Consider the following 16,813-nt stretch of genomic DNA (forward strand, 5'->3'; position numbering starts at 1 on the left):
ATAGGTAGTACTTAATAAGCCTAATGCTTTTCAAAATGTGGTACCAAATGGCATAGTAGGAAAAGCATTCTTTCATTAATTCGAAATCTATTCATAAAAAGAAAAGCTATAAAAAAATATCTGCATGATATGAAAACATAGCAAATCTAATTAAGATGAAAATCAAAATAATTTCACAATTTTTTCTATAAATATTTATATAATATCGGGTTAACAATTTTTCTTCCTTCTATTTTGCTTAAATTAATTTTTAATTTATTAATTTTAAAATCAAATTTTTGATCATTTTATTTTATAAAATTTGAAATTTGGTCGATGTCACAATTTTTATGTTATAAACAACTCTCTAACTTTCTTTTCACCTAACATGTCCAATACTTCGTCATCAATCTCCATCAAGCGAACAGATTTTGAAAGTTTAATTTCTTGAATGGAAACACAATTTTATGGATCACAATTCTCTCGTATTCTCTCCCTCCTGCTGTGTGCAACACCAATTACATCCGTTTGATTAATTATGTGTTTCTCTCATTTTTAATCAACTTAATTTATTTAGGCTTAAATATATTTTCTATCTTTCTATTTAGTTTTTGAAGTTCTAGTCTCCACATTTTAAAAATTAATTTTTTTATTTTTAAATTTTATTTCATTTAAGATTTTCATGGTTCTCTATTTCATTAAGAATTTAACGATAGTGCACTATCAGTATAAAGAATTATTATACATTCATCCAATTAGAATATTTCAAAGTGTCAAATCATATAAGTATTTTAAAATTTACAGTCTAATTTATTGAGATACATAGTTGTCATTAATTGACAGTGTAAAAATAAGGCTCTGTTTGATAAAATTAGCTGGTAGCTGGTGACTGGTAGCTTGTAGTTAGTAGCTGATGACTGATAGCTGGTAGCTGGTGATTGATAGTTGATAAGTTAATTTGAGTGTTTGGTAAATTAGCTGTTACACAAGCTGATAAATACAAAATGACACAAAAAGACATTCTTATTAAGAAATTTGTGATTTATTTATCTTATCGTATTATATTATTATATTATTAAATTAATTTATATTTGATAAAAATAAATATATTAATACAAACGTACAAAGTAGTTTTAATATATGTGAAAAGTTTAAGAAAGATCAAATTATTTTAAATTTATATATAAATTATATAAATAAATTTAATGAAATATATGAAATTTGAATTCAGTTAAATTAATCAAAATTAATGATAAAAATAAATTTATTATTTAATATTATACCATAAAAATATAACAAAAATTTTAATTTTCTTCGTCACGGTTAATTTAATTGATTCTTCGATTACGTTTCACTAACTTGAAAATTATCAACACTATTTCAAAATTTATTATATACTTTAGAAGTTATTAAAAACATTAAAGATTAAAAAAAACATTAAACATTGAATCATAATATATATCGAATGGTAAAAATAGATTTTTATTAAAATAATAAGGATATAAATGGAAGAAAAAGTCACAAGCTAAAAGCTACAAGCTCAAAAGCTACTTCAAATAGCTTTTTAAGAAAAAGAGAAAAACTAGTAAAAAAATTAAAAGCTAAAAACTAAATACAGTTACCAAAACTTTTTTATTTATGAGTTTTTTTATAAGCTTACCAATCATATTCTAATTTACACCTTTTCAGTGCACCATCAATTTTTTCTTTTATTAATGATGTGGCATGTGAATAGTTAGGTTGCATCATAATCCTCCTCCATCCAATGCAAAGCTAAGAGTGAAACAAAACAGGAACTAGAGTGAACTTCTCAGTACCCTATTTAAGTTAAGGGTCATGCTAACATGTGCCCTAAGGGCACATGTTAAAGATACTATAATTAGAAAAAATTAAATGTAATTAAATGCAATAAAGTTATATTTAAAGTTTCGATATATTAAATGCATGCATTTCAAAAAAATGTCTATAAATATTCCATTAACTTGTGTTCTTGGAGCACATGTTAGCTTTTCCCATAAGTTAATCTTAAACTATTGGATATTTAATAAAAAAATATTTTACAGTAATTAAAACTTTTAAAAACTTAAAATAAAATATCTAAAAAAAATGTGACGTGGTTGAATGATTCACATGCTACATTATTAATGATGCAGTCAGATAAAGAAGAACTACGAAAATCTTAGATAACAAAAAAAAACATATTTTTAAAATAGGTGACTAAAAATTTAAAAATAAAAGAACTAAAAATATAATTAAATTTATTTATTTTTCCAACGACAGCTGAATTAAATACTCAGGAGAAGATTCATATGCCAATTTTATCTTAAAATTTTCAATTCAATTGCATGTTATTTTGAAATCATCAATTCAACTGTGTCTCAATCACACATCCCAAAAATAATAAAAGCTCACTAAATCTAAAAAATTATACAAAAAATAAAAATAAAAAACACGCTTTAAAAATAAATGATTAAAAATTAGTTTTAATAAAAATAATTAAAAAAATGTATTTAAACTTATAAAAAGTAAATTATGTGTCCAAATTTAGAAAGTTATCCTCAAGTGGACGAGGTCTTAATAGTCATATACCACTACCAATTTGTCAAGCCTGATCAATCTGACTTTTCAACTTTCATTCTCTATAAATAGTTATGATGGGGAAATAATATATTTAGCCACAATCATCACTAATTCACCTACCACAACCGCAACAGCAACAGCAAGAAAAACATTATGAGTACTGAAAATCTACAAGATAAAAAACATTATGTTCTTGTTCATGGTGCTTGTCATGGAGCTTGGAGTTGGTACAAGGTCAAGACCATCCTAGAATCTTCTGGTCACTTGGTCACTGTCATAGACCTTGCAGCTTCTGGAATCAACTCGAAGAAAATTGAAGATGTTGATACAGTTTTAGAGTATTCTGAACCTTTGTTGGAGTTAATGGCCACAATTCCTCATAATGAAAAGGTGATTCTTGTGGGTCATAGCCTTGGAGGAGTTAACATAGCACTTGCTATGGAACAATTTCCAGAAAAGATTGCTGTTGCTGTTTTCTTAACAGCTTTTGTTCCTGATATTCAACATAAGCCATCTTATGTCATGGAAAAGGTTTGTTTCATAACCCTTCACACTATTTTTTAGAATTTTATTATTTTAAATTGTTATCATCAACTTTTTGTACATTAATATATAAATATTATTGGTAAGAATTAAACATATACTAAGTACTAACTGCTCAACTAAAACATATCACTAGATACTCTACCCATGTGATAGATTTTCTTTAGTTTAATGATAAGAAAGTTTAACCTCTTAAACAAGTATTAGAAGCAAGGTTTTAACGAGTGAATTGGTCATCAAACTAGTCAGGTTATTGATTTATTGCTCGAACCTCTTAGTTATTGGTGGAGCCGTATGACTAAACTAAATTAAATCACATATATAGATCGGTTGAATTAACCAATCTTTATAACAAAACTATATAATTATTAAACCGGTCGAATTGGATAATTCGATTTCTAAAAAAAATCACGATACCTATAAAATTCTAAAACTTCAAAATATCACAATTTTACAAGTTTATTCTTTAAATAAAAATTTTAAACATAGTCATCACAACAAAATAAAATAGTATAAAATACAAATTCATATAAATTTTGGACAAAATCTAATTGGAACATAATAAAATAATTGCAAGTGTCTGATAAATTTAATTATAAAGGGAGAAACTTGTTACAAATAGTTTTTGAACAAAGTTTACTTATATTTCAATTTAATTTTTAAAAAAAATTATCAAAACGGCGTCATTTTGTATGACCAAAAAGAAAGAAAAAACGTTTAAATTGTCAATTTTTCAAAACCATCGGTTTACCGATTTTTACCAATTTTGAATGATTCTAATCGGTTTTCACTAGTTCAATAATTTATTTGGTCCAACAATCGAACTAGACTAGTGACCTCTCTAATTCTTAGTTCAAGTAGTTCGACCGATCTATTTGATCTGATTTTTAAAATAATGGTAGAAGATTCAACTGGGTCTTAAATTTTTGCACAAGAACAAAAATTATATATAGAAAGAATACCCTATTATTATTATTATTATTATTATTATTATTATTATTATTATTATTATTATTATTATTATTATTATTATTATTATTTCATGCCTAGAATATGAAGAAAAAAAAACTCAGTAATAGATTTTCATATTTTACTTGAGTCATTCGCACATGATTGTCATTATTGAATTTGGTATAATAATATTAATAATAAGGTAGGGTCTGAATCGATAAACTCTAAAAAATTATTAGATGCCCTCAATGATTCATTGGGTTCTGATCTTTAGCATCATGTGGTTCATTAAGGATCAAATATTTATTATATAATAATTCTCGTTATCAATATTTTTTAATTAAAATATTCTCCATATATTAAAGGTTATATATTTAGCGATATTTTATTAAGCACTCATCCAACTAAAAGTTATGGATATACCACAAGGTTGACCTAAAATAGTATTCAATATATCTATTACTTTAAGTCTCTAACAAAGTTTCTTCATATCAAGAAAAAATAGTTAGATTACTTTAAGTCTCTAACAAAGTTTCTTCATATCAAGAAAAAATAGTTAGAGTGATAAATTATAGAAATGTGTTATTTTTTATTTGTTTTTCCGTTTATATATATATATATATATATATATATATATATATATATATATATATATATATATATATATATATATATATATATATATATATATATATATATATATATATGGATTGCCCAATTGACAGCTTCAGACCATAGTTTATGTTTTTTTTCTTCTGAAAATATGCAACTTACCATATTTATGATTATTCGATTCTTTCGTTCATCGATTGTGTTGTCTACTAACTCTGTTTAAACTGTAAAATGTTGGACAAGTGATTTCAAGTACAAGAGGGGATTAATTGTGGTATTTGAAATTTGTGATTAAATTTAATGTTTTGTTATTTAAAAAGTGAATTGTGTCAATATTCTTTAAGATCGGAGTAAAAAAAACAACAGAAAATAAAAACAGTAAAGTAAATAGCAGAAATTAAGATAGAAGAGTTTAGAGATATGAAGAAGATTTATTGAGGTTTAGTCTAACGTCGGCTTACTCCTATCCTAAAGAGATCTTGATATTTAGACTATAAACTTGAGCTTTTATAGGTTATGCCCACAAACCATGATACAAGCAGATCTAAAGATTTTATAATGCCTTATCCCTAACTGAAACGAAAACTTTTACCAATACTGAGCTAACGAACCGATTAGAAATTTTTCAGACTAATCTCAATAAGCAAATAAAACTTTTCCAAGAAAAGTCCTAGAACCAAACATAGATTTTAAGACTGGTTAATGTCAAGAAGCAAACTCGACTTCCCAAAAATATCGCACACTTGAGAGTAGTAACAATGGCACAACATTAGAAAAAATTCTTCCTCGCAAGTAGTTTTCACTCACAAAGCACGGAGACAACATTGGTGAAAAGAGAATATTTTAGAGAGAGGAGATGTAAATTCCAAAGAAATGTAAAAATTCGAAATTCTGGTGTGTAATGAAGAGAAGAGGCGTCTCCTTTATATATGAGAAGATTTGGCTAAAAGATGAAACAATTCATGAGCCAAATTGATTGTCCAATCGATTGGGTCCTTATTATAATCGACTAAATGACCTAAATAATCGATTATTTGAGCCCATTTTGAAAAGTTTGGATATATAGTAATCGCCAATCAATAAGACTATCTTATAATCAATTATATAATTAATTTGGCTTTTCCCAATCGATTGGCTATAGGCCCCAATCAATTTGATAGTTCAAAAAATGTTTTGAATGAACCTGATAGTTTCCTAATCAACTAGCTAAGGCTTAAAAATATTTTTAGGTGTTTTGTTGGATAAGAAAGAGGTTTAAAAAGGCTTTTAAGTTTCTGTTTTTGTGTGTGTGAGTGCACGCACGTGTGTGATCTTTCACATGTCCTCTTTTTCACAACTCTGAGACTTTCAAGATCATTTTCTAGATACATTGGCTATATAAGCACTTCAATGAAATCTTGAGTTTCATTCTTTATAAGGCTTGAGATGTCTTCAAGTTTGGTCACCATCATCAGAGAGTAGGAAAGTTATTGCCACCAACTTCAATAATCATTGGTGTTGTCGTCATTAAAATATTTGGAAGGTTCTCTGTAGGATCATCAGCTTCATATTTGCAAGCACATAAATCCACATTTTCCCACTTTTTGATGATGACAACTCATCTCTCGGGGAAGTGGTAAAGGAAGGTGGTAAAAGAAAACATCTAGATATATAACTAGAGTGGTTAAATTCTCTCTCTCTCTCTCTCACATACACACACACACGTGAGTAGAGAGTATATTATACTCTCCTCGAGAGCATACTTCTCTCCCTTTGTCACAATCAAAAAGGAGGAAAACAATCAAAGCACATAAATCACAAAATATTAAATAGAGAAAGGGAAGAAGGAGGTGGAGAAGAGATATAAGCATACTAATTCGTGGATGATAGTTCAGTTCTTATGAAAAAGAAGCTTTCTTTGTAAAGATGTTTTGTAAAAAAATATGCGAGTTGATTAGATGGGGTTACAAATTCAAGTATGTGTTCCCTTTTTTAACATGATGCCTAATAAAGTGGTTTATAACCTCAATGTTTTTGTCCCGAGAGTGAAGAATCGGGTTTTTAATGAGGTTTATGGCGCTAAATTTGTCGCATCTTATCAAGACGGTTCCAAGATAAACATTGTAATCATTAAGTTGTTGTTTCATCCAAATAATCTAAGAACAACAGCTACCTGCGGCAACGTATTCTACCTAAGCTATAGATAGTGCGACACTTGCTTGTTTCTTGCTATGTTATGAGACAAATGAGTTCCCAAATAAATGACATGTACTACTGGTACTTTTCCTATCCCTACACTGAGTGAAATTCGAGTTGGTGTACCCAACTAAGTAAGAATCAGTTCCATTAGGTTACCATGGACCCATTTGTTGTGTGCCAATGAGATATCTCATGATGCGCTTGACCGCACTATGATGTGATTCTTTCGCGTATGCTTGAAAGCGAGCACAAACAAATACAACAAACATGATATCAGAACTAGGTGTAGTTAGATAGAGAAGAAAGCCTATCATACCTTGGTATTTGCTTTCTTCAACTAGTTTTCTATTTTTGTCCTTGTCGAGGTTGCATGATGTTGACATTGGGTTGCGGTTGCTATTAATTTGGACTTCCCCATGCCAAACCTCTTTAATAATTCTTGTAGTATTTGGCTTGACTTATAAAAATTCCTTCCTTAGTTTGATGGGTTTGAAGTCATAGGTAATATTGAAGCTCCCCCATCATTGACATTTCGAATTCATTCTGCATCATTTCAGAAAATTCCTTGCACAAGGATTCGTTAGTAGCACCGAATACGGCGTCATACACATTAACCTGAACTAGTAACATGTCATGTTCGGTTTACTTGATAAAGAGGGTTTATCGACTTTTCCTTTTTAGAACTTGTTTTCATGCAAGAATTTTCTTAGAATGTCATACCAAGCTATAGAAGCTTGTTTCAGTTCATATAACACTTTCTTAAACTTGAAAACATGATTGGAAAAGGTCAAGTTGATAAAACTTGGAGGTTGATCAATAGATACCATCTATTAGATGTAGCCATTAAAAAAAGCACTTTTTTACATCCATTTGAAATTAATGATGCAAGAGAAAGCTAATAACATCCTTATGGCTTCTAATCTAGTTATAGGAGCATAAATCATCGAAATATATGTTTTACTGTTGATCGTAACCTTTCGCAACGAGACTTGTTTTATTTCTCAACACATTTCCAAAAATATCAAACTTGTTAAAAGATCCACTAAGGTTCAAATCACTCAATTAGCTTTGGGAATGGGTTCTTAGACGTTGTATATCTGCAATTGATTTAACCTTTAATGCATAGAAAGAGATCAATGTTCTTTAGGATAGCTTCATCAATTCTTTTGTCTTAATTTGTGAAACAAAAACCACAAGATTAAATAATTTACTAAGGGAGTGTTAAGATGAAATTCCCTTACAGCTATCTAACATTCTAAATAAGAAGATCCTTAATCTTCCTCCATTCTTAAGATAGACATTAAATCTCTAAATTAACTTCTTCAACTTGAATCTCTATTTGGATTTCGAACTTCTTTTTTCTTGATCATCATCTTTTAAGAAAGTTCAACTTGAATCTCTATTTGGATTTCGAACTTCTTTTTTCTTGATCATCATCTTTTAAGAAAGTTCTTTCAAGAATACCTACACAATTAATTTTAGAGGGTAAGTTCAAGATAATGATTTAATGGTCTATTGACTATTAAGACCCTGTTGGATTTTTATGTTTTATGGAAAGAAATTGGTTTTATTTACGCTATTTTTTTTTTTTTTTTACAGTTTTATTTTTTATGGAAATAAATTGGTTTTATTTTACACTATTTTTTTTACAGTTTTATTTTACAATACTTCAATATGAACAAATAATATATAGTTTTGGTTGGAAAATTAATATGGAACCCACTATACAAATTACTAATGATTTCATGATCTATGTGTCTCAATCTTAAATATCAAGCGATATGGAATTGACCATTGAGAGTATTATTGAACAGTATATTGAGAGTATCCCTGCAGATGAATGGTTGGACACTGAATTCTCCCAGAGTGGAAACAAAACATCAATGTTCTTTGGTCCCAAATTCTTGTCCAATAAGCTCTATCAATGCTCTTCCCCACAGGTAAACTACATGCTACTATTACAAATTAAATTAATAAAATAGTAACAATGCTAATAAAACCAAAAATATTTTATTTGACAGGATCTTGAATTGGCAAAGAGTTTAGTAAGGCCAGGGTCCCTCTTTATGGAAGACTTGACTCAACAAAACAACTTATTCTCCAAACAAGGCTATGGGTCAGTTCCAAGTGCTTTTATTGTTTGCAATGAAGATGTTGCAATTCCATTGAAATTTCAACTCTGGATGATCCAAAATGGTGGCATTAATGATGTGTTTGAGATCGATGGTGCAGATCATACGGCTATGCTTTCTAAGCCACAACAACTATGTGATTCTCTCTATCAGATAGCTGCTAAATACGCTTGAAATCGTACGGCTTATTTATTGTTTTTGAATTTTATTTGTGTTCGAATAAAGGAATATCACCATGTTTGAAACTCTGAGAAACTTCATTGGAGAAGTGGCTTGCATTGCAACTTCTATTTATTTCTCCATGCATGTATGTTATATAAAACTTCTTATGTTTATGGACTGTGAAGCACATGTACTCCATTTTAGGTAAAGTACTCGTATCGGGTATCGGTATGTGTATGATATTCATCCGGTATGCACCAAAGTCGTACTAATTTTTTTTATTTTATTTTTAAGTTGGTACATCAACGGGTACACATTTGGTACCATGTACCCAAGTTTTTTAATTTTTTCGGATGGTATGCTTTGAAACTTTTTTTAGTGGCTAAAAATTAGGTTATTTATTCTATTTATAAATAAAAAAAGTGAAAGGAAGACTAATCTATTACATTAAAATTTCTTTCACAGCCAAGTTCTTCGTCTTCTGCTGAGAGAAATTGGAGCACATATGAATTTATTCATTCATTAAAAAGAAATAGGTTAGATTCATGCGGGTTGAGGATTTAGTTTTTGCTCATACGAATCTTCGTCTTCTCTCGGAGAAAGAGTAAGTTTTATAATGAAGGATCAATAAAAATGTGGGATATTGGTGGAGATGAATGCGATCTATTTGATGGAACTTGTATTCTTGAAGTTGCTAGTCTTTCTCTCGATGAACTTGAACTAGAAGCCGCACTTTTTAATGATATTGGAGAAAAAAATATTGATATTCAACCATGATTTTATGATTTATTGATACTTTTAAGTGTGATTTATTTATGTTATTGCATTGATATTAACTTTTTTTAAACAATTTATTTTTTATTTTATTGTTATTTGAATAATATAATTTCTTAGTTATTTTTATAATCATATTTTTAAAGCATTATACTAACGTATCCCTACCTTAGTTTTTCTAAAAATACTGTACTCTGTACCGGGTATTGGGTACGCACCAGTACTTATGCAACGGCAGTGGACAATGATATATGAATCTGTATTCTGTAGTCGATTTGACTATGTTCTTCCATGTTCTAAGGAATTATATTTACCAAGGTCAACTTATAATAAGCTTTTTGAAGTGTACATAAATTCTATTAGAACTTCAAAGATAACTATGTGCCCCTCAAACTTGTTGTTCACAAAAAGCTCTGTGATCTCCCATAATAGGTGTTTGGGGAAAGATGTGGGGATAGCTCGGAGGGACCATCTCCAATAATTCCTTCAAGGCCCAGCTGATCAGCAATAATGAGGAAGTTATTGGCATCTCCGTAGAGGCTAGTCCCCGGCCAAAACACGATGACAACACTACAAGAAATTTGACTATTTTGACAGCCAAAAGATGTAGGTAAATATCTATTTATCGCATGTATAGCACAAAATACTTATATATCCATCAAATATTTTTGTGGCATATAATATGTTGCATCTACAGGTGTTTTCCATCACTATATGCTATGAATTTTAAGTCGATGGTATAAAACATTTAGTTATACCTACGGTTTTTATAGCTACACCTCGCTTCCGTCACTATACAGTTTAGTGACACTAAATTCCTGTTGGTATAGATTTTGATAGTAAATTTTTTTTTGGATAATTTTTTTTACCCATGTTTCACCTCCATTAATATATACTTCAATGTTTATCTCTTTTTTTTCATATACAAATTAACTTGAAGTCATATAAACTTAAAATTAGCTATGGCTAAATCATGTCAATCCTAGATTACTTCATGGGATTATACTAATAACAAAAAATATAGTTGTGATCATAAAATAAGCATACATGTTCTAACTAAAAACAAAGTATGTCCATTTAGTAACCTAAAACTTTCATCTTCTGATTCTCATCTTCAAATCTTTCATAATAGCTTTTAATTTTCATCTATAACCAATTAAAAAAAGTAGATGAATAGTAAAACAATTCAACATAAATAATATCACTACTAAAATTATTAACAACTTTAGTGAAAATTAATTAATACCATCTATTAGACGAAGAGATGAGGTTGAAAAGGAAACTTGGAGGATTTGTGGGTGGTTTTAAGGGTGAGCCACTCTATTAAACAACAGAAAGAATTGACGACTTTCCTGATACTTGGTGAATTGCTTGATCTCTGGATGCAAGTCATTCTCAAACTTGATACACTTAGAACCCTCAGCAACTACTCCATTGTAATGTGGGCAGAACCTAGACAACTCCTCAAACTTTGCAATAGTCAGCATAACTCATGTTTCCTTGCTTCAGATCAAGAAACTCGATCTCCTTCTCGCTACAAACGTCAGTGGGAAATTTCTTCTCAAGGAACTCAATCTTGAAATTTTCCCATGTGACCTTAATACCCGCAGCTTCAAGCCTCTAATGAGTGTTGTTCCACCAATACTCAGCCTCCTCATATAGCATATGTGTCCCAAATAACACTTACTACTCATCAGTGCAAACCATAACCCGGAAGATCTTCTCAATCTCTTGAAGCCAACTTGAATGTTATTCTAATTCACAACCCTCGGGATCATACATATTCTAATTCACATGCAACGGATCATTTGCTTGTGCCATCACTTTAGCCAAGGCTCCTAGAGCATCCGCAATCACTTCATTATTTCTACCTCAGGGCATTTCTTTCTGCACGATCAGCCAAAAAAGACAACTAATCATATATAAAAAAGAAAACAGCAGTTAACGACAACAAGCACAAACAGAGTTCACAAACGTATCGCGCACACAGGGCATAACTAGGTTCACAACCTAGGCCGAATGGGTCGACCTATTATAATACCACTATGTAGCACCCTAAAACCACGACTCTTAATTTAAAGGAATTAAACACTCGTTTTATGATGCTAATCAAACAAAACATGCATATTTTGTTTGATTAAACACTCGCAGCAGAACTTAATAAATAACACATACTTCAATTTATCTCTTCAAACTGAAATCGTAATTAAAATAACATAATCCAAATATTAACTCATACAATTAAACGACTCGTTCCCAAATGTTACAGATCCAAGCAATGATCCAACTAAACAACCATAAAACAATAAATGAATGAAGAGATCTCCAAGGCCATCTTCCGACCCAAAGCAAAACTTACTCCTCTTTAGCATTTTTACCACATTATACACAACGACACAAAACAAACAACAAATGAATGTGAATGCACTCAAATATATTAAAGATGCAAAAGAATGCAAGAGTGGTATATTCATCACAATCATCATTTACACACCACATCCAATTTGCAAAGCCTTTATGTATGCAATGTGACTCACAACTCGACTCAATGCATGTGGTACGAATTTGGAAATCATAGATTTGTTAATGATTTCGTCCACTCAATAATGGTTCCTCATTCAAACCAGATCCCCACTTATGAACCTCTGACTTATCATTGGTCCCTACTTTTGAACCTGTGACTCGCCTCTTTCAACATCGACATGTATGATGCATGACAAACAAATAATACTAACAACTCTTATGATTCCACTTCTAGCCATAAACATCATGCCATAAGGCACACACAATAATTCCTACTTCGAACTACACCTTTAACACAACATTTATAATTACATGCACAATACATAATTATACCATTAATTCAATTATTAATTCCTCATTATAATAATCCATATATATCAATTAATTTCATCAAATACACTAAAACAGCAGTTAAACATCGATCACACGAGAAAACAAGATCGAAAAAATTGACCAAACACCCAAATACGGTCTCACGGTCGTGACAACCAGCTTGTCACCAATGTGGAGACCGTTACCCAACCTGTCATGCCCTTTCCTCACAAACCCGACACTTGGGTTACAATTGGTAGAGAATTCCTACCTGGGACCATGACGGTTTACCCGTCACCCAAGTGATGATCGTCGGCCTTCATAGACCAGTTTGTCACGCTCATGACGACTGTCACGATCGTGACGACCGTCACGCTATTGCAGAACCCAAAATCTAAGTTTTTAACCATGGGAGCTCATTCTAAGCACTGATTTCGACCCCTAATCATCCAAATTGACGAGAAAACAACAGTTACATGTTATACTATAATTAAAACATCATATATTTATTGATTAACATCCAATTTCATCAATTAATCAGGAATTCAAGGTTATGTCAAACCAAAACATATCAATGAAAACAACAACATTCATATTCATTTCAACACATCATGTATAATTTTCAGAGTAATTTAGAGCACGAATCACATATCAATTTCGGTAATTATCACATAGATTTCGTAACTTTTCATCAAGAACACTTGAACCTTAACAATGGAGAAAAAGATGAAAAACCTAGAGGAGGGTGATGATCCCTCTCTATCCTTCATGCAATTGACACATATATTCAAGTAATCCCCCTCTTTACCTTAATTTTCCAGCAGCTGATCAAGGTCTTTGACTATGGTGATTTTTTCCTCAAAGTCTTGTTCTCCTTTTTCTCACTCTTTCCTCTTTTTCTCAATTTCACAACTTTTACGTATTGACAAGTTTGGCTCCCCCTCACTTTACTATTTATTTTAACCTAAAATATAAATAACCCTCTTTTCAAATTATTACCCCTCAACTCATCTCTACTTTCACCATTTTCCCTTATCTTTCTAATAATTCTAATTTTTCCGCAATGTCATTATTTCTCTTACTTTATTATTATTCTATTATTTTAATCAAATAAAACTCCACTAAATTTCAATAATCCCTCAAAAATCACATAACAGGTCATATCACCAAAATAAATTATTAAAAGTATATTAAATCACTTAAATAATTAAATGAAAGTAATAAAAACTCAATTAAATAAATCAAATTCGGGGTGTTACATTATTCACCACAAAAGCATCATCAACCATGTCATCGATCAGATTAAATTGTTTGAAGCATGCGTATTAGTAGTCTCTGGTACGTTACTCTGCAATTCTTCTCCATTATTTTCAAAACCCAATAATATTTAATGAAATCTCTTCTCTTCAAGTGACATTCTAGTTCCTCTAGGTTACTAATTATAGCTCTACATTCATATTTAAGACAAGAAAGTCTTACTCATCCTTCGCTTCAACCAACATTCTTGAACAAATGCTCACGTGATAAACCCTTTTAACTCCTTCCTTAAAATTTGGTTTAAGTCCACGTCGTCCTGAATACATCGTACATCTAACTACGATACGATAGTATCGAAAATATTCCATATTGGACATTTACAAAATGGTTTTCATTTAAATTATAAATGTGATTTTAATCTATCGACCAACTCTAAAATTTTAGTCAAACATTAACTACAAATATTACCGAACTTAATAACTAAATACTTAATAATATTTTTTTACACGTTATTTTAAACATTAATTATATTAACTACAAACTACATTTCATGCCAATTAATTTTAATATACTAAATTTAACTCAAACTACATTTCATACTAATTTAATTCATACTACATTTCTCATAGTAATTTTGGTCAACTGTGTTTACTTACTTAACAAAAATATTTACTTATATATATATATATATATATATATATATATATATATATATATATATATATATATATATATATATATATATATATATATATATATATATATATATATATATATATATATATATATATATATATATATATATATTCTGTTTTAATAAATATTATGTTTTAAAAATTATATATTATATTTTAAAATACATATTTTCCTTGTAACTATATATTATGTTTTAAATTTTATATATTATGTTTTATTAAATATTATGTTTTTATTATATATTTTGTTTTTAAAATATATTTACTGTTTTAAGTATATATTATGTCTTAATTATATATTTTGTTTATACTGTTTTCGAAAAATATATATTCTGTTTTTATATTTGCAATAAAAACATGTGAGAATGGTAAACTATTAGCATCGGGAATTCATTTCGCAACTTTAAAATACTCTATCTACTTGCACCTCAGTCAATTCAATCGGTCAACATTTTCCATTCAAATTTTTTAATTTTTGAATTCTTCATTAGCAACGTATTTTACATGTCAAAATCTCATTTTTAAAAAAATTTAAAATTTTTCCGTGTAAAAACTTGACATTCATTATTTTATTATTTTAAATTCTTTACATCGTGTTAATCATGTCACAACTCTTGTTTTTAGGAGCATAAATTTCACGTGACAAAATCATGTCGCTGAACAACTCTTATTTTAAGAATTTGAGAATTTGTCATTGCACTCATATATGGTGAAAAACACCCTTGAAAACCTCAAAATATCCTTCGAATATGCATATCCGAAGGCACCCAATTTTCTTTTTGAATATTAGTTCATTCGGATATGCATATCCGAACTCACTGCAACGAAAATTTGATATATTGGTTAATTCGGATATGTATATCCGAATTAACCAAAACCCCAAATTTCTTTTGATTTTATTTTAAAAAGATATTTATTTATAATATAATTATAATATAATTAAAGTGAGTTATTACTAATAAAAATAAAAATATTATAAATAAAGAATAAAGAGATTAAATAAAATTTTAATTTTGTAATAATTTATTTGTCAAAAATTATAAAAATAATTATTTTTTAAATGACTGTCATTCTCAAATTCTTATTAGCAAGTTTAACCCACTCAAATTTCAAGCACAATGCATTTTAAGCCCAACCCAGTTCTGAAACAAATATATACTAGATGATTTGGTCGGTTACGGGATCCGACGAATCAAATATTTAACACCGAACCCGACCGTCCATACCCAATCACACCAAATTATCAAAAATTATACCTCATACCCCTATTATTGTCCCTCTACCCCTACATTTTTTAAAATATTTCAATTATATCATTTTAATTTATAAAATAATTTTATTATTTAATATTTACCATTTCACACCCCTACCAAAGTGCATCGGATAACTTGCTATCAAGTTTTCCGGTTTGTAATTTTTCTTCACCGGATAACTTGCAGTTAAGTTATTCGGTTTGTAATTTTTCTTCACCGGATAACTTGCAGTCAAGTTATCCGGTTTGTAAATTTTTTTCACCGTAATATTATAGATAACGATTTTATTTACTTCTGGCCACGGTTTTTCCTTGTTGCCTAAACTTTTTTATTTTTTATTTTATTTACTTTTAGCTACGGTTGTTCCTTGTTGCCTAAGCTTTTTATTTTTTTTAATTTTTGGGTTAGTTAAAAACTATGCACCATCATTATTTTTAAATGGTTTTAGATTTTTTTTCTAACAACCCTTTCATGTTTCCATCATATTTTGACTTCATTAAGATTAAATGTAGTGTCTGCAACGTCCCAAACTACTTTCAGGGTTACCGACTAACCCCACAAATCAACACGAGTCTTTTCATGAAAGGGTTGTTAGGAAAAAATCTAAAACCATTTAAAAATGATTATGGTGCATAGTTTTTAACTAATTCGAAAATAAAAAAAATAATAAAAAGTTTAGCCAACAAGGAACAACAGTGATCAAAAGTAAATAAAATAAAAAATAAAAAAGTTTAGGCAACAAGGAAAAACCGTGGCCAAAGGTAAACAAATTAGTTATCTACAATATTACAAACCGGATAACTTGACTGCAAGTTATCCGGTGAAGAAAAATTACAAATCGGATAACTTAGACTACAAGTTA

The 16,813-nt window shown here is 29.4% G+C and overlaps 1 protein-coding gene across 1 annotated transcript; it reads left to right on the forward strand.

The window, feature by feature from the left end:
* Window positions 1–2,629: 2,629 nt before the first annotated feature.
* Window positions 2,630–9,308, forward strand: LOC131639722 (salicylic acid-binding protein 2-like). The gene is made up of 3 exons (XM_058910191.1): window positions 2,630–3,090; window positions 8,658–8,783; window positions 8,865–9,308. Exons 1-3 carry the CDS (start codon window positions 2,713–2,715, stop codon window positions 9,147–9,149), a joined length of 789 nt encoding a protein of 262 aa, XP_058766174.1. The 5' UTR covers window positions 2,630–2,712; the 3' UTR covers window positions 9,150–9,308.
* Window positions 9,309–16,813: the final 7,505 nt, after the last annotated feature.

Source organism: Vicia villosa, linkage group LG1, assembly GCF_029867415.1.
Source record: "Vicia villosa cultivar HV-30 ecotype Madison, WI linkage group LG1, Vvil1.0, whole genome shotgun sequence".
Lineage (NCBI taxonomy): Eukaryota > Viridiplantae > Streptophyta > Magnoliopsida > Fabales > Fabaceae > Vicia > Vicia villosa.